The 20,583-nt window shown below is 33.7% G+C and overlaps 2 protein-coding genes across 2 annotated transcripts; one reads left to right on the top strand and one right to left on the bottom strand.

The window, feature by feature from the left end:
• Positions 1–663: 663 nt before the first annotated feature.
• LOC123704326 (acidic fibroblast growth factor intracellular-binding protein) lies at positions 664–8,357 on the bottom strand. The gene is made up of 11 exons (XM_045652659.1): positions 8,153–8,357; positions 7,498–7,594; positions 6,910–7,011; positions 6,295–6,376; positions 4,491–4,636; positions 3,915–4,014; positions 3,504–3,631; positions 3,122–3,190; positions 2,356–2,442; positions 1,734–1,832; positions 664–1,129 (listed from the first exon to the last, which is right to left on the bottom strand). Exons 1-11 carry the CDS (start codon positions 8,235–8,237, stop codon positions 1,051–1,053), a joined length of 1,074 nt encoding a protein of 357 aa, XP_045508615.1. The 5' UTR covers positions 8,238–8,357; the 3' UTR covers positions 664–1,050.
• A 3,251-nt stretch (positions 8,358–11,608) lies between these two features.
• On the top strand, positions 11,609–14,386 carry LOC123704248 (zinc finger protein 761-like; the record flags this gene model as incomplete). Its single annotated transcript, XM_045652556.1, has 2 exons — positions 11,609–11,685; positions 11,955–14,386. Coding segments are annotated over 2 exons (1,527 nt in total), but the record flags the coding sequence as incomplete, so codon positions are not given.
• Between the last annotated feature and the right edge of the window lie 6,197 nt (positions 14,387–20,583).

The raw sequence follows: 20,583 nt of genomic DNA, 5'->3' as shown, positions 1-20,583 counted from the left end.
CATGTTGAAAAAATTATGGATCATTTGACCCACCAGGTGACCTATCTAGAATGATATAAGAGCATAAAATAATAAGGTTCAGCACTATGAGGTCACTTGTAAGCTGTCCACCTGAGTTCAGATGAGAATTCGAAAGTTGAGGTAGAGAATTTCTCCCCTTGTCTCCATGATTTTTGTACGGCGTTGCGGAATAATTTATTAAAAGCAGTATAGAAATAGTATGACACAGATGCCGTAATTATTTTTTCAACATGGGCCTGTAGTCTACAACGCGTTCAAACAAACTCTTCAGCTTTATTATATTAGTATAGGTTAATTTAATTGCTTATTGACTTATAAAGAGCTAGCGCACACGAGCAACATGGGGAGTTGCGTCGCTACGTGCGCGCAATTTCTTACTAGCCCATAGGCTGGTTGCAGAGCTTCAGACCGTCAGTGCGTACCGTCGGTCCTGACGATACGCATCAACAATGTGTATGACTATGACACTAATGCGCATGACAATACGCGTGCGTATGGTCGGTCTAGCTATGAACGGTTTTATGAATTTCCATACATATGACAAGCGCGACTGACGTACGCACTGACGGTCGGTCAAGCTCTGCAACCGGCCTATGGGCTAGTAAGAAAGTGCGCGCACGTAGCGACGCAACTCCCCATAGAGTTGATGGGAGAGACTCAATAGTGAACGAGACAAAAGTTGCTCTTGCGCGCTAGCTCTAATACTTCTTATGACATTTTTAACAAAACTGAACCTAACAAAAACAACGAAATGATTCTATTCACTAGCATCCACTGACAAATCAGTCATCTTACACTGAATGGCAGGCCTAATTAGTGCACAAACATAGTTCATTACCTTTGTTGTTTATTTTAATGTGTATTCGTCTATAACAAACATATAACAAATGTATATTCTCTTAGTATTTATTTTTATTTCATCATATTTGTTAGGTTTGGTCAATGAAATTCTCAACAAAATCATCCATATACCTACGCGACACAAATACAAAACACGCAAAACCTGTCCGTCTGTCTGTGTATTTAACACTACGTGTGATACATCGTGAGTAAGCACTGACTCACTACACGCATGTAGCGCTCCCACACCGACTTGAGGTCCGCTTCCCTGGGGACAGACATATTTGTTAAAAACCTTAATATGTTAGATCTAATAATATGATTTTTTATTATAAACCCATAAGGACCGATAACACAACTTGCTGATAATGTCTTAGGTTATAAATCAATGTTTTCATATTCGAGATATTTTGATAATTGTAAAATTTCATCGTCAAACAGGATTCGAACCTGCGTTTTTCGAGAAAAACGTATCTTTAATAAAATTGCACAACTTTTTTAAGTTCTATATTCATAATGTGTAAAACAGTGGGGTTAATTACTTCCCTTATAAATCGAGAGCGACACTGTTGTGTCGCTCTCGATTTTAATGATATTTGATAGTTTTGTCTCCACGTGCATTGGCATACAAGAAACACCTCCTACTGCAGACGACCCTAATTAATAAAAAAAAAAAAATACGTGTGTAACTCGGGGAGTGGGGCGGTTGCGCTATTGCATGCTATGCCTTCAAGCCACACCTCCGCCCCAAGGAGTGGGGAGCGTGAGGTTTTTTCGTTACGGAATTTCTGGATACGATCCCCGCGCTCAAGGCCCGCGATAGAAGCTATGCAATAGCTTAATAAATTATTATAAATACAATATGTACACACCTAAGCACATCCATCTGCAGAGCGCACTGTTCGTACGCACAGAGGAACTGCGCCAGGTCGGTCTTCGGCCAACTGCCCAGACGCAGCGGCTCTATACATCTGTGGTCATTACATTGGAAATTTCAGCAATCGAGGTCCTTTACTTTTATTCTTTCCACTTGGTTTTAGTTTTCTTTTATTCTCATTTCAATAGTATTCAATTTATAAATATAATAATTAAGCTAGATAGATAAATGTTTATTTCAAGAACACAATAAAATACATTAAGGGCCGATTTTTCAATGCTTGGATAAAACTTATCCGTCCAATAAAGTATTACACGTTAATATTAAAATGTCACGTAAACTGTCAAATACGAGCAATTAGAGTACGTTTTTAAAATGGTAGTTTTACACATTATTCGACGAATAAGTTTTATCCGAGCATTGAAAAATCGGCCCTAAAACTAACAAAATAAACAGACAGAGAAATATCTTTTTTATGTCAATATTATTAAGTCAGAAAGTGAAGAAGTACTTTTTCACACTACTAAAGAATAGATTTGATACAAAATGTTTTGTACAGATTATTGCACGGACTAAAATAATAACTTATCCAGATACAACTATATATACTGAGTCACCTCTCAAGCAGATCTACGAACAGCGAGCGCAGTTCCCTCGCGCGATGCAAGTTCACCGCAACACCCACCAGTGCACGTGTGTACAATCTGTAACATACACAAGTGATAACTGCGTTAAAAACAACCGACTTCAAACTTGCACTTACAAAATTTACAAATACCTACAGACAAAAATGCTCATAAAATAAAAACTACTGGGTCTATTCGAATAAAATTTTTATGGGACCAATTCGACACCATCCCGCATCGAACAAAAAAAGAATCACGTAAATCGGTTCAGAAACCTCGGAGTAATCGGTGTACATACATAAAAAAAAAAAAAAAAAATATACCGGCCGAATTGATAACCTCCTCCTTTTTGTTTGAAGTCGGTTAAAAATTTATTATTTAGGTCTAGAGATAGGAAGCTAGTGATAGTAGAAGATATCATATGCTACTCTTTACCGCAGTAAAACATCTCATTCACAAGAGTCCAAATTTATAAGTTCCGATAGGTGGCTCTAACAAAATAAACAGACGGAGAAATAGTTTTTTTTATACTGAAGAGTTTGTTTGTTTGAACGCGCTGCTCTCAAGAACTACTGGTCCGATTCGGAAAATTCATTCGGGGTTAGATAGCCCATTTATCGAGGAAGGCTATAGGCATCATTTCGGTAAGATCAACAGGAGCGGAGCCACGCGGGTGTAACCGCGAAGCGCAGCTAGTAACGAGATATGTTCGATAATTGTATTTGACCACACGAGCGAAGCCATAACATTATGTTACCTAAAATTAAGTTCCAGTTCCTGATATGACTTTTCCAACAGCTTCGGTTTCAACCGCATGCAGATCAAACTGAAAATTACAAATATATTTTTAAAGGTTTATTATAGTGGCTGGTTTAATAAAAAATTAAGAAATACATTTATTTTAATTATTTTTACCAAGATTGGGGATTTACTTGGGGACCAAAACATCATGCATTTATGAATTTTGTAAACGTTGTTATTGTAATCGATGATCATATCTTTCTATTCTATTAGTTGACGAACTGACTGACTGACGAATAGATTACTTTTCTATTCGTCAGTCAGTCAGTCAGTCAGTCAGTCAGTCGGTCAGTCGGTCAGTCGGTCAGTCGGTCAGTCGGTCAGTCAGTGGCACGTACTGCTTGTGCTCCTTCTCCTTGTCGAGCAGTATGCGCAGGTCGCGCAGCTCGAGCAGGAACTCGCGGTCCATCTCCGTGTCGTAGTACTCCGGGCCCGTGCAACTGTACGTCCAGCTGCCCATTATCGCCTGTTCACGTTATTTTTTTAGACATATTAACCGATTTAAATTAGAATACGAATGTTTAATGTCATTTAAATAAGTGACCACGGCTAGTGGTGATCAAAAATATTTGAAAAAATGTGTCTAGTGAATGTCGCTGGCCACTATTAAACGATTCAATGGCTACTAAAACACTTTTGGAATAGTAACATTAGGATTGAGATCAAAGCAAGTGACGAAAGCAATGTACATGTAACACTCAATATAATCAATATTCATTATTCAGTTAGATTATAAACAAGTAAGTAACCTGTGCGCAATGGAAGAAGTCGTTGAACGACAAATACTGCAGTTTCCTCTTCGTCGTCTCGAAGCGCATACACGCGAGGAACACCACGGCGCCGTACTTTCTGGAAATGTATTTTATAATATTATCACTAGCTGCTCCGCGCGGTTTCACCCCCGTGGCTCCACTCCTGTTGATCGTAGCGTGATGATATATAGCCTATCGCCTTCCTCGATAAATGAGCTATCTAACACCGATTGAATTTTTCAAATCGGATCAATGGTTCTCGAGATTAGCGCGTTCAAACAAACAAACAAACTCTTCAGCTTTATAATATTAGTATAGATTATCTAGACGTGTTACATATGTGTGTGTGTGCGTACGCGCAGAGAGCAACTACGGAGTTTATTGCCGGTTCTCATCTTGAGAAACTGTTTTCTGACCTAAATTTGGTAATTTTTTATTTTTGACGATTCATAAAAGAGTTTTAATTTTGCAAGTGTGTGTATGTGTGTGTGTGTGTGTGTGTGTGTGTGTGTGTGTGTGTGCGTGTGTGTGTGTGTACGTGTGTGTGTGTGTGCGTGTGTGTGCGCGCGTCACCTGGCGAGCGGCTCGGAGATGAGGAAGGTGGCGCGCACGTTGGCGACGACGCTGCCGGGCATCTCCTCGACCGCCTTGAACACGCGCCGCACGTTGTCGAACTGCCGCCGGCAGCAGCGCAGCGGCGCGCCAGAACGGTCCGACACCTACGCGAGCGATTGCGGCTTTATTTTACTTTTATTTATTTATTTTAAGTTGGCACACCAACAATAAATATATACATTTGACAACGATATAATTAACGTTATTAATTAATTAAAATTATGCACTTATCAATAAAAGGTGTACAAAGCATTTACAATAGTTCCCGAAATTAAATAGAATTATTTATGAACATAACAGATAATTTAATTACAATATAAATATTTTATTTTTTATTAATGTTATCTATAATTAAGGCCGTGTACGCGGTCCGTGCGCTGTTTGGCTCAAATATGTGATTTTTCAAACCAGATTGTCCATCAACCACTTATCTTACAAACATATGAATTACTAATAATTTTAGGAAATTTTATTGTCTATATAGTTAGTTAAGAGTTTTTTTCAATTAATACAGTATTTGTGAATACCATCAAGATAACTGAGCCGATGATTACTTGATTTCGCTTTTAGTGTCAATTTCGAAGCTAAAAATATCTGAAATCGCTGACAGATCTAACACACAATTTTTTTTAACTAACTGCAAAAATCCTTATTAAAATAGTTAGTTAAAAGATTTTTTTATTTTGTACTCCTAACTTACGAAATTAAAATCCGAACAATGTGAATTTTTTTAGAAATTATAGTCGACAAAATGATTATTTTCAGCAAGATATTTGACTTAGTTTAATATAATTTTTACATATTGCAATAAAAGAACGTCTTACTTATAAGATAAAATTTAAAAAATCAACTAAGGTACCTCTATTATTTTTCTACAATTTTTTTTAAAGTACTATAAAACACTGCGCGCGACCCGATTAAAATCAGTCGGCAGCGAGCCTTTCCAGAGAGAGGACATGTTGCTCGGCGCTCTCCTGTGGACCTATGCTGTTCATAGTAAAAGGATAGCGCAAGCCGCGATCTATCGTAATAGATCGCGGAGATTTTGACTTGCGTTAAATTGAATAAGCCCTCTTAAGTATACTTAAAATTATTATTAATCAAGAAATTAATAATTTAACGTGTAACTACTTTAAAATCAGTGTCATACATTTGCTACTACAAGCATTTAAACGCCTTAAGGATGCATCAATAACTAGAAAAACTTTAAAACAAAATGCTTAGTAATCACTAATTTTTATACATGGTATAAGTCTGTGCATAAAAAACCGAACCGTAACGAATTCGTCTGACATGAATTACGAAAAAACTATTCATATATCGTACTAACATGAATTTAGTGTCAGTATTTGGTAGTCAGCTCCCAGCCATTGAAATAGGTTAGTGTACTCATCTTTAGGAACTCACTGATAAGTTCTCGATGAAACCATCAGCCGTGTGAACTAACACATCTCTCTCTTTATTGCATTATTTCAATGTAAATAATAAAATTTCATAATAGCACCGGGAAAACCGTTGTAATGATATCATTAAAATATGTATATGAAAAATTAAAATTGACCTAGAACAGAACCTTGTGGGACACCCATTTGTATAACTGTACTTAGCGAGGTTATTATTTTAGTGATAAAAATAATATAACAAAATTCAACACAGCCAATTAACCATTTCTAATTATCAGTGTGTTACAAAAAAATGTCAAATAAATAAATGAACATCTACAAAAGGAATAAACAACACTATAAAACTAAATTCCGCTCACCTCATCTAAATCCTTTCTGTGCCGCGACGATAGCTTCCTTCCGAGTAGTTCTCGTATCACAGCATCGTCCAATTCATAGTATCTGGAAATTCATACAATAAAATGGATTATAAAAATAATAGATTTTAGCCCGCGGCTTTGCCCGCGTTTTTAAATGAAAACCCGCATAGTTCCCGTTCCCGTGAGATTTCCGGGATAAAACCTATCCTATGTGTTAATCCAAGCTACCCTCTATATGTGTGCTAAATTTCATTACAATCGGTTCTGTAGAATTTGCGTGAAAGAGTAACAAACACACACACACACATCCTCACAAACATTCGCATTTATAATATTAGTAGGATTCTTCAAATTGGGAATCATCCTGTCGATCACAAAAACGTCGCGTCTAAAGTATCTTCTGAATAATCCGAAGCTAGTCCTAGGATGGGTTTAAAAAAAATGCATTTTATACATTCCATACAGGTAAGTATTGCCATAGCAACATCTCGAGTAAGAGAACACCTCTTACTTGCTAAGTAGGAATAAAGGGAACACTGCATTCCAGTTATTTTCTCTGAAAAAGTTTTAAATATCTCATTTATATATTTTTCAACTATTATTAATTTAACTTACTTCTCAATAAGCATCTGTTTAGTGGGCTCATCTATCTGGAAGATCATCTGCTCTGACAGTTTCGACGGCACTGTGAGTAGACGCTCCAACAAGGCAAATGTCCTGTGAAAGATAAATTTGTATAAGTATTTAAAAATCAAGATTTTAACCAAGTTACATATTGCTTTTTGTTACCAAAACTCTATGACTGTCGGCATTGTAATTTGTTAAAAGTATGTCTTAGTAACATGGTAAGATTTGAACCCAATAAATGCAGATATTTTTAAGTTTTTCAACTAATTATCACTACATAGTATAAAACAAAGTTGCTTTCTCTGTCCCTATCTATGCTTAAATCTTTAAAACTATGCAACGGATTTTGGTGTGTTTTTATAATAGATAGATTCTAGAGAATGGTTTTCGTGTATAATTTATTATAAGACATAGCGGGCCAAGCCGCGTGTGGAAAGCTAGTAAATTATAAACTATAAAAAATTACTATACACTTTGTACACAACTGTGGAAAAATTCAAAATGACCATTTATACACACATATTACAATATGATAGATTTCATCAAAACACAAATTCATTAGTTTCATACACATACCTATAATGGTCGAGCACATCGCTAGCTATAAGCTCCACAGTGGCGCCGGTCTGCTTCACCGCGGCGCGCTGGTGGAGCGTCGACACTGCTTCACTTGCTGGAAATTACATTATTATACATATTAACAGGACTATAATATATGTCAAGCTTGAAGCTATGTACATACACAGTTTAAGATTTATCTACACTTCTACACTAATATTATAAAGAGGAAAACTTTGTTTGTTTGATTGTAATGAATAGGCTCATAAACTACTGGACCGATTTTAAAAATACTTTCACCATTCGAAAGCTACATTATCCACGAGTAATATAGGCTCTTATAGGCTATATATTATCACGCACCAACTGCAGCGGAGCCACGCGGGTGAAACTGCGCGGCACAGCTAGTAATTTATAATAAAGGTATGTAATTAAAACAACAATTTAGGTGGGCTATGGACTATGGTCAAATAAGTTTGAGAATCTCTGTCCCATTGCAAAGAAATTTATCTACTAATAATAACATTGTATTGAACTAAGATCTAGCAAATAAATCTATATCAATCGAGTGATTGTCTGATTGATAAATCTTAGAATACAAATAAGAATATGATTACGAAAGTTGATTAATTGCAATTTATCTTTATAAGATAAAACCTGAAAAATAACTTACATGAACATCCCTCTATCCATAACTGATATATCTCTGGGTCTATAAGTGTGTAGTTCGACACAAAAACATCCACTTCGGTATACATTTTATATTATTTCTCTTTTTATTTATTTCAGATTTATTTATTTACAATTGAGAAGTGAGAGAATTACAATTTACATTACAATATAATTGACAACTTATCAGCTGTTCCGCTTTGTTGACATTTGAAAAATGATAGGTATACACAGATAATTTATTATTAATTATACATATTGTTAGGATAGATAGTTCGCACCTTTTATTAAAAAAATTGAATTGCAATCTAAAATATAATTTAATTACTATCGATTAATCTGTACATTATGTTTAAAGCAAATTTTATCCACTCAAGTGCTGAACGACCGGGAGCCGGTCGATCCACATACAGGGGCTGGTGCGTTGCGACCGGCTCCCGGTCGATCCACAGACAGGGGTTTTGCGTTCGCTTTATAAAACGGTCTAATAACCTTCCTCTTTCTAACTTATATGACATGTTAAGGAAAAAACAGGCTAGCTATAAATCAAGATAACAACATAACCACATGATTTAAGTGGCCCACTTTTGATGACACATTGAGTAGGTAGTTTTTTGTACAAAAAAATAAACAGGGAATGTGTAAAAAAAATGTATGGGAGAGTATGATGTTTTTATTTTCTCGTAAGAAGAGTGTAACAAAGGATCAATATATATTAAAATCTCACTGAACAGCTGTTTTAATTTTTTATTAGCAGACAAAATGTAACAAAAATTACAAGGGTACATTTGCTTTGACTTACAAGTTGTTTTATTAATTTAAATGTTACCATGTTTTGACAAGGCATAGACTATTTTATTATCTATGAATTTAAATACTTGGAAATGTGCTATTGTTATAGGAATCTGAGTTAATCGACTTTATAAAAATATTGGACCGCCAAAAACCCCATTTGCGGCGGCACCGGGAGCCGGTTCCGCACATTTCCCGATTTTTGCAAAATGGCTCCCGCACTTGAGTGGTTAACGACTTAATTTGTATAGATGGCACTGAACGTACTACATTTTGACATATTTTTGACATTTGCGAAGATGTGTTCCAATTTCGGATAGTGTCGGAAATTTCAAGATATCCCGCTCAAAATATATATTTATTCTCTCAAAGTAAACGAAATGAAATTTATTATAAATATTACAGTTATCGCTTATTTTTCTTTTTATTAATTACATAAATATAATTGATTACATATAAACAAGAATACAAAATAAATGTTTGTTGTGTTTGTAATCAACTCAAAGGTCATCATTCAGAACGCATCATAGCCATGATTGATTTTTTTCATAAAATAAATTCATCGGAATTTGAGTGGGTATCTACAATAGGTACCTACTTTTATCTTTTTGTTTTGTAATTAATAACCTATAGATGAAGCTTTATATTTTGCGTGGTTGTATCTCAAACTATCTCAAACGTCTGCCAACGAAATAGGAAACCAGATAACACCTTGAAACGTCTCAGTTGATGGATAAATGTTACGATAAAATTATTTAGTTTACGCCGACTGTAAACAGGTAATTTCATAAACATAATAAAGATATTCAAAATTAAGATTCAGCATGCTTATTATATATAACAATTATTCAAATTCGTCCTTCACTACGTTCAAGGTACAGAAATTCATTGAAATAACAAAACAACCAATTCATAAAATATATATGAAAATATTAGTTATAGGAATTACTAGGTACATACCTACTTAAATACTTCAAAATCGGCACTGGTATTAGTATCTACACTCTACAGTATTTTAAAGCACAAATAATATATGTAAAAGTATACAATTCCTGGATGTCTATATTAGTTAACTTTGTTATCATAAATAATGTTATTTATTGTAAAAGTTATAAATCTGTGCCGACTAAAGTTCGAGTTTATGAACATCTTGGTGATTTCTTTCATACTTTCTTCAATACTTACTCTTTAGAGCTTTTTATCTACAAGGTCACATTACTTTATCTGTAAAATAAAATCATGCTCACAATAATAATGTACCTGACCTATACAAAACCAGATTCTATGACGTTATAGGTACTAGAAGTTCTAAACTAGTTTCTCAGATGTTGAAAAGAATTAATTTAATGTATACTTGATTCTTTTCTCTACAGCATTAGATGTAGGTTCAAATCCTACTTCACAATCAATGTTTTTCAAATATTTGTAAATTCTTAACTAGGGCATGCAGAACCGAGTCCGGTTCCAAGTTTCTGAAACCCGGTTCCAAATCGAGCTCAGAATCGGGTAGAACCGGGTTACCCGGTTCTTTTATAATAATAAACAAATCCTCGGAAAAAAATACGAAATTAAACAAAAGTAACTGTAAAAGTACCTGATGGGCCTTTTATTTTACGCGGCTTGTGTCTTATTTTATTAAATTAATAAAGAAAAAAAATTTCAACACTTCTCTTCATTTATCAGTCTTATAAAAGTACCTTGTTATCATAATATCACATATAAACGTAAACCATTAACTACAAACTGTAAAGCAAAAAACCGGCCAAGTGCGAGTCGGACTCGCGCTCCGAGGGCTCCGAACAAACCTATTTTTTATAATGTTGTAACTTTAAAATTTATGTTTCTAGCAATATTATCTGTGTTATAAGACGTTACTTTTACCAAATTTAAAGGCTCTGTGTTCATGAGAAGTACCCTGTAGGTTTTGAGTCCCATGCGAATATCGAAATTTGCGAAAATTTTCAGCATTTACGGCCGTATCTTTTGATGCGTTGCCTTGTGAGTTTGACTTTTTCACAACATCAAGGGACCGAAGACTTGAGTATTCGGTATTCCATATAAATTTCAGCTTGATAATATCAAAAACAAAAACATGACTGGATCATTATATGAAACAGTAAAATCAACAGCTTTACAAATCGGTTCAGTAGCCTAATTTTTGTCATTTTTGAAGCCAATTTTTTTTTTGTAAATACACCCGTAGGAAACTTATAACATCTAAGGTTAGACAACCAATCAGAGCCACGCTTGAGGCATGGCACGAAAATTCGTGATGCACGTGAGTCTGACGTTGCCAGATAGAATAAATTTGTTAAAATAATGCAGCAAAATATAAATAATACTTTATATTTTAATACTTTGGTCGGAACCGGGAGAACCGGGTTTCATACTATTCAGACCCGGTTCTCAAGATCACCAAAAAACCCGGGTTTACCCGGGTTTTTCGGAACCGGGTAAACCCGGGTGCATGCCCTATTCTTAACAGATAATTATAATCCATTTACGTAAGAAAACATCTCTTTATTTTTTTATTTAAACATAACATTCATGTTTTCTTTCACCATTTCCAATAAAATTCATCTATTCTTCCAGAAAATGTCAGATTCTGAAGAGCGTAACCTCATAACAAGTGAGCCAGAGGAGGGGGGGGGTCACCAACATGTTTGCGAGTGTGTGGGTGAAGGTGGAAGTGGGGGAGGTGGAGGGGGGGCAGTCGGGCTCCGAGAACAATGCAGAGCCTGTTGTGTGAGTATGCTACTTATTATGAACTTTATATGATGAATTTTTAGTGAATTTATAGAACAGCATCATAGTAATATTTCAGTAGCCCAGTAGTCTGTCAGTCTAATTACTATAACTTCAAAAATTATTAATTGGAATATTATACAAGAGTTAAAATTTAAGTATATAATATAAAGTCGAAGGTCTGATATTGAATTGGATAAAAGTTTAGTTACCAGCCAAAGAATAATTAAATTTTGATTAATATTAATAAAACACGATTTCATTTTCAGCAAGGTAAAGAAGCGCTCAAAAAAGAATAAAAAGCCACTATTATCATGTGAAGAGTGCGACTACACGACACAACATAAAAACTGTTTGAAATTTCACATAATAAGTCACAGAGACGAAAACCCGTTGAGTTGCGATCACTGCGGATACACCACGAAATACCCTACAGCACTTAACCGACATCGCAAAATGAGGCATCAACTATCTGTCGACGAGAAACGTGCCATAGCCAAATACAAGTGTGATTTCGAAGATTGTGAATATGTTACATTTTACCGATGGAATTTAAATGCTCATAAACGTAAACACAAGCTAGAGAAACAGCACAAATGCCCGAAATGTGACTATCAGACAGCCTACAGACATAACTTCATAAAGCATGGGAAAATACACAACGAAGGGGTTTACTTCAAGTGTGATAAGTGTCCCTTTGTTACAAAGTTCGAGGGACACATAACAAGGCACTTAGCAAAAATACATAATGAAGTATCAGAAGGTGCTAATAAATGTGATTTGTGCGATTTTTCAACTAAGATAAAGTGGCGGTTGAACACGCACAAGCAACGAAGCTTGCAGAAGGACATAATAAAGTGTGATTACTGTGAATTCGAAACTATGTACATGTGTGAATCGAAGAAACACAGACAGAGGCATTTTGGTGAGATCTATAAAAACAAGTCACTACAAATCGAACAAGAAACGGCCAAGCCTCCACCTCAAACAGAAATCGACCATGAAATGCCATACCAAGAAGATCACGAAACCTCAAAGGACCAGTATTTAATAGATCCCAACTGCCTCGACTGGAACAGTATTCAAGTTCTAGAGTCAGATGATAAAGAGCGGCCATTCATGTGCTTAATGTGTAACTATACGTCCAAATTCAAAGCAGCCGTTCAACGTCACTTTCAACGCCATCACACGGGCAGTCAGAACCGTCCATACAAGTGTTGTAACTGCGATTTTTCCACCAAAACTAAGGACCAAATCGCTCTACACAACAAAAGAAGTAAATCGGATAAAGTATTAACCTGTACCGCATGTGATTTTGTTACATTCTTCAAGTGCCAACACGCCATGCACCAGAAATGCCACTACACGTTCAAATGCTCAATGTGTACATACTCTTGCAAGCAAAAGTACGACTTACAGAAGCATTATTCAGTAATGCACATGGGTAAAGGCTTGAAATGCAGTTACTGTGATTATAAAGCTGCGAGGAAAGAAAGTTTATTGTGTCACGAAGCGATACACACAGGAAATAAACCTTTTAAGTGTGCGTATTGCAAATATATGTCGGTGAGACGCTCGCTACTCGATATTCATGTGAAACGGTACCACAGTGAAATTAAAACTGATGTGACTATCGTTAGTGATGATAAAATTGAATCATTGAAAGTTCCCTTGCCGATGTTACTGGACACAATTAAAATGAGTGAGAATTTGCAGTGACGAGTGGGGTGTAGGTAGCATTGTAAAGATAAAATAGAAATTTATAAGCAATACGTTGAATATAAGTTTATGTTGCTACATGAAAAAGATTGCTCTCTAATTCAGAAAAATACTAAAAGTCGCATTATCGCTCATTACAGTTTATTTGATGTTTTTCACATGTTTGGTTTTATATTTTATATTCACTTTGGTATAACAACAATTATTTTTGATACGAAATCGCGAAAATAACAAAATAATTGTAATAAAGAGATATGAAAATATACCACATATCCCTCTAAATTTACTCTTTTATGCAATAAAGTCAAACTCATCCATATTTTTATGAAGTCATAAGTCACCTATATTTAGTTTTATATTTGATTTAATTTTTATTGTGATTTATAATTAACATAAAGCCATGCTGTTATATTATTTTGTTGCTGTTTGATCATACAGTGTAAAAACTAAAATATACAAAGCCGAAAGTAGGTATATAATTAATTTTAAGTTTAAAGCTGTGAGTGATTCATTGTACATAAGTGCTGATTTACACAGGGTCAGTAGACTTCGGCGCCGCGACTGACTTTAACTGTTTACATTGACTTTAAGCCTGTGTACTCACTTCAAATCTGTTTACACAGGGTTTTTTTTCGGGTCAGCATTGATTTGCCTCGAATTTGTAGTCAGTTACTGACCCTGTGTAAATCAGCACTAATAGACAATAAATATATTATGTAAAAAATCTTTAATTTGGCGCTATAAATAGCCCAAATTAAAGGTATACCTCCTATATAATCTTTGTGTTATTTTATGTTAACAACTTTAAAAATAAAAGGTAAAAACAACATAATTTTAATATTCTCATATTGAGTATTGTTTTATTTCTCATTATTTCGTATGTTATCTACCAATCTGCAATTAATCATCACATTTATTTTTTGTTTAAAAATTATTAATTGTTGCCATTTTATATTTTTAACTCATTACAATGTGTAATTTGTAAATAAATAACATAGAAAGTATGTTTTGTGTAAATAATAAAATTTTACTTAAAACTGGTTATTTTATTGTACACCCATTGTTCATATTATAACATTAGTACCCATTAATTTTTATGTTTCGATCTCTCTGTCTGTGTTTCTAAAAGCACTAAAAATATTCATCCTTGACATTTAGTTTTAACTTTTATAGCATTCAAACATCTAACAATCCTTAATTCTTCCTATTAAGGTGGATGTTCCGACCGTCCCTCCATACATTTTTGATTACCTCTAAACACTTAACACAGACACTATTTCTTTAAAACTAATCATTTTATCACTTCTCTATAATGAAATGTGTGCGCGTTCGACCTTTTTAATCAATAATTTACAATATTTACTTAGAAAAACAACAGTAAAATACCGGAAAAATTTGACACTTCTACAGTAGTGTGCGTGACTTTTGCCAAGCGAAACACGACATAAAGCACGACATCTAGCGCATAGACTATATACTTATTACAGATCTAGCGCGTCAATGTCTAAACGAAAGGCGATGTTTAGACATAAGACGCGCTAGATGTCGTGCATTCGCGTTCGTTATCTTATACATAATGAGCATAATTCTAATAAATCAAAGTTCTATGTAAAAATTGAGTAATTTCATTTCCAATCGTTCAAAGAAAATAACAATAAAATAAAATAAAACTAATGACCTTAGAAACTATGTTTTTTTTTGTAAACAATTTATTACTCATTATTGTTCGTCCGTCGTAGGTCTGTAAACTGTATTGTACACTGAAGGTAAATGGTACTGTAGGTACTTTAGTTCGGCGTCGTCGTCGGCTTGATATAAATTACATTCTTGATTTCATTGACACGCGCTATGATTTGCGCGCGGAATTTCTTGTGTTGTGAATTTATTTTTGTATGCTATGCATTTTAATTGATTCAAATTGCAATGTTTCTCTAGTATGCATTTGAGACTATATTGTAAATTGTAATAATTGATCGTGGGTATAGTAATTAATTATTCTAATAACGCAATTAGTAATATATGTATTTTCGGTGGGATTCAAAACAAAAAATTGGCCCGTGATTTTTATGAAATTTCACCACATTGCAAATCACATCAATCATAGTTCATACACATGTATGACGAAAGTGATTAGTATTGTGGCTAACATTGACTCATCAGTTCATCACTGAAACCAGTGATAAATCAGTACCTATATCATATTGTGTTTGAATATTTTTAAACAATGATATAAGTATACAATTATTATAAATCGGTAAACTATCAAAGTAATCACAAACTTGCAAACATTGGTAAAATGTCCAGTAGTTTATGAGCCTATTCATTACAATCAAACAAACAAACAAAGTTTTCCTCTTTATAATATTAGTGTAGACAAACACTATGAATACGATCACGAATGCAAATTCGGGGATTTTCTAATTATTGCTAAATAATAATTGAATTCGTTTTGAAATACTCTATAATTTTTAGTGTATAAATATTAAATAGACATTTATAATGTGGTGCTCATTTTTTTTGTACTGCTAACGCTATTGTAGGTACCTATTTTCGTTGTTTTATTTCAAGTGAACACGGCCATACAATTTTGTCACGAGCCGCCTATGATTGTAGGTACTTTTGTTAGGCTCCTTCGTCGTCCGCGTCGCGTCCGCGTCGGCTCGAAAGTTCTTGATTTCATTGTCACGCGCTATGATTTGCGCGCGGATTTTCTTGTGTTGTGAATTTATTTTTGTATTATTATTATTTTTTATTTTTTTTTTATTTTATTGATTCAAATAAAATATTTCACTAGTATGCATTTGAGACTATATTGTATTATGTATAATTTATCGTAGGTATAGTTATTCTTATAACGCAGTTATATTTTCGGTGGGACAATTTGACCCGTGATTTTTCTGAAATATCACCACGTTGCAAATCACATCAATCATACACATAACACACGTATGACGAAAGTATAGTGGCTAACATTGACTCATCAGTTCATCACTGAAACCAGTGATAAATCAGTATATCATATTTTATTGTGTTTGAATATTTTTTAAACAACGATATATACAATATTATTATAAATCGGTAAACTACCAAAGTACTTCCGAATTTTCAGACAGACAAACAAGTAGTTTGAACACGCAGTTTTCTTATACTAGTAGCAAAAATCAAAACCATAATATTATGTTTACCTACTACCTATATTTTACTAAAAGTCGAGTGCGTCGAAATCGTAAATAATAATATAATGTTTTTCACCTTCCTGGTTATTTTCCCATAGTAAATAGTGTTTTAGGTTTGTTGTTGTAGGTAGGAATAATAATAATTATTCTTACTTGTTGGTTATGAAATGTATATTGAAATAATTTACTTTTACAAATCATTAGTGATATTAGTTTTGAGTGAAAATGCTTGGATCAGCATAATATTATATGGTACTTCAAATACATGTTTTGATAAAAAAACAATAGTGTAATAAAATAAAACTGCGTTTTATTGTAATCAATGTTGACAGTTTTAAATTCCAAAATTATTGATCAATAAAATAGTTTACACCAACAAATATAACTTTTATTTTTATAACCATCGTTCATAATATAAACCGTAGCAGGTGGCGTTTTGAAGTTCTGTCTACTCATACAGAAAAATGGAAAACTTGTTTTTTTTGTAAACAATTTATTACTCATTATTGTTGTTTGGCTGTGTGTTTGGCAACTCGAAGCGTGGTCGTCCGTCGTAGGTACTTTTGTTCGGCGTCGCGTCGTCGCTCGTCCGCGTCGGCTTGATATAAAACATTCTTGATTTCATTGACACGCGCTATGATTTGCGCGCGGAATTTCTTGTGTTGTGAATTTATTTTTGTATGCTATGCATTTTAATTGAATCAAATTGCAATATTTCTCTAGTATGCATTTGAGACTATATTGTAATAATTGATCGTGGGTAGGTATAGTAATTAATTATTCTAATAACGCAATTATATTTTCGGTGGGATTCAAAACAAAAAATTGGCCCGTGATTTTTATGAAATTTCACCACATTGCAAATTATATATTATACAATTACAATTACAATTATTATAAATCGGTAAACTATCAAAGTAATCACAAACTTGCAAAATATGCTTTTCCGAATTTTCAGACAGACACACAATTTTATTAGTTTGTTTTAGCAAAGTAGGTACCTATACCTATACGCTTACGTCGCGCGTCGCGTCGCGTCGTCGAAAACGGTGCGCCCAGAAACAAACATACCTACCTAATTCAGTTACAATCCTTTTTTTGTTCCGTAATATATTGTATTCTAATACGATTTTTTTTATTCGTCGGCCAGTTCTACTAGGTATAAAAAGATAAAATTGAAATATAATTATTATTGTAGCGACAGCCATATGTTACTATGTTTTCGTAAATATGTTTTTCACCTTCCTGGTTATTTTCACATAATCTTATATATATATAAATGAATCGCAAAATGTGTTGGTAAGCGCATAACTCGAGAACGGCTGAACCGATTTCGATAATTCTTTTTTTATTATATTCCTTGAAGTACGAGGATGGTTCTTATGTAGAGAAAACGTAAACATGTACCACGGGCGAAGCCGGGGCGGACCGCTAGTCTAATATAAAAATGAATCGCAAAATGTGTTGGTAAGCGCATAACTCGAGAACGGCTGAACCGATTTCGATAATTCTTTTTTTATTATATTCCTTGAAGTACGAGGATGGTTCTTACTTCTTATGGAGAGAAAACGTAAACATGTACCACGGGCGAAGCCGGGGCGGACCGCTAGTAAATAATAAAATAATAAATAGTGTATTAGATTTGTTATTGTATCTTGTATACCTACGAATAATTATTCTTACGTCTTGTTGGGAAATGTTCAAATACCTACCTATTGAAATAATTTACTGTTACAAATCATTAGTGTTATTAGGTAGTTTTGAGTGAATAGGCATGGATCAGAAATTCAGAATATAATATGCTACTAACTACTCAAATACATACACGCCAAACTTGTTTTACATTCACGCCATCTAGAGTTCAATCTTTATCATTTTTGTATACGTCTGTGTGTGTAAACGACCCTGTATGCAATGACAGATGTTAAAACGCATGGTTTTACCGAATTGGGTGGATTTTATGGCAATGATATGACATATTTAAATAAAATATAATATTCAGTAATCGCCATGACTATTCCTACGACCTTAATCTTTTCCAATTACGCAAAAACTCAAATAAACTAGAAATGTAGAATTCAGCGCCATCTAGCGGGACATTGGCTGGGAACAGATCGTAGCAATCACCTTAAGCCAAGTATAATTTTAGATCGTCGGCAAACGTAAGACACTGGTAAGAACTAATAACATCTGGAAGATCGTTGATCCTTACCAGAAATTGAGTAGGACCGAGGGTTGCCTTGACTGATACCAGAATTTATTGCATATGGATCTGAACGATAACTACCTACCAAGTTGTACAACCAAGAACATATTCAAAGAACATGTCTGTCGAATCTTGAAATGATGTCCTAGTTTTGTTGTAATGTATTGTGTAATGTAACCATTATTTTTATTGTCTTTCTTTCATACATGTAATATTGAATTATCGAATTTTTAAATATGAATTTATTGTAATACGCTTTAGATAACTTTAAACTGTATCCCGTTTTAGTATTGTAATTGTACACATTTTGTTGGGCTGCGATCTGCTCGTAAAATAATTGATGTGGCGCCTATGGACCCGGCAAGATCGTGGCCTGTTGTGTGTATTAAATTGAATAAATAAATAAATAAATGTCCACGGGAAGTACTCTGTTGCTTTTGCCTTGCTTAATTAATTGCTTGTGTTGAAACTTTCGAAAATTTACAGTAAATGGCTGTATCATTTGATTGCGTTGGTTTATAAGAGTGATTTTTTCATAGCTTTATAAGCAGCTATTAATGGGACTTGACAGACAGACGGACAACAAAGTGTAACTACTAAGGGTTCCGTTTTTTCCTTTTGGGTTCGCAATCCTTAAAAGCAATTGTTTTTTACAGGGAGTCTCAGGGTAATTCTGTCGTACTATAGATGAATATATTATAAATGAAACATCATTAGGTAATTTAAAACAATTTATTATATTCCATAACTTATACAAAAGTCGCGTCTCACAAACTATCACAAACATAAGTACTCTGTAGTCACTTCTCAACACGATATTTATTACTTGATCATGATTTACAAATACATAATATGCATTAATTATTGCATTAAAAGTAAAATTTCAAAATGTGGGTAGGTACGTATTCTTTAAATAAATAAAATAAATAATTCCTCCATCTAAGAACAAAATTAAGAGAGACTATTATTATTTTAATAAAAATGTACTATGATTATGGTTGAAAAAAATAATCTTAAGTAGGTATAAAATAAAGCAGAATATCAAAACATACATGATTAAATTGTTACAATTTTAACATATATTTTATATTAAAAAATAATTCGCCATTTCAATAAGGGTATTACTCAGTAATTGAGGAATAACCTTTTTTTTATAATAAATACTATTAAGTATTAAGTATTGGGCTTCTATAGTAATTATTACATTTTTCCACACACAAGCGACAACTTTTGGAAACACATTCTCGACGAAAATTTACGAATAGAGTATTGTCACTAAACTTAAAAAATATTTAATTCATAATAATATAGGAAAACTCTAATTAGGTAATAATAATAACCTAACGTAGGGTCACCAATTGGAACAAAAATCACTATAAATATAATTACATAATAATTTAATATTAAATACCATATTCTCGTAGGTACATTGTAAAATATGTAAACAAATATATTAAGCACAAATTGACAACCCTCTTTGGAAAACCAACACCATTCTTAAATAAATAGCTGCTTCTAAAAAAGTACATTTAGTCATTAGTAAGTAAAGTACTAATGACTAAATGCGGACGCAAATATAAACAAATTTAAGCCAAATAAAAAAAAATAACGCCTTTTTTATAAGTCTAAATAATTTAATGTTCATTGAAACAAAATATGTTTTTAATTTGTCAAGTATTATTATTGTAGAGATATATTTTTCTTCTAATTAATGCGGTTATTGTTTAATATTATTGTAATATTGTGATGTTGGCGCCAATAATTTTGAAATGGACGCACGACATGATATGTGCGAGC

This window comes from Colias croceus, chromosome 29 (assembly GCF_905220415.1).
Source record: "Colias croceus chromosome 29, ilColCroc2.1".
Taxonomy (NCBI): Eukaryota; Metazoa; Arthropoda; class Insecta; order Lepidoptera; family Pieridae; genus Colias; species Colias croceus.
This window is presented reverse-complemented; position numbering and strand designations above follow the sequence as displayed.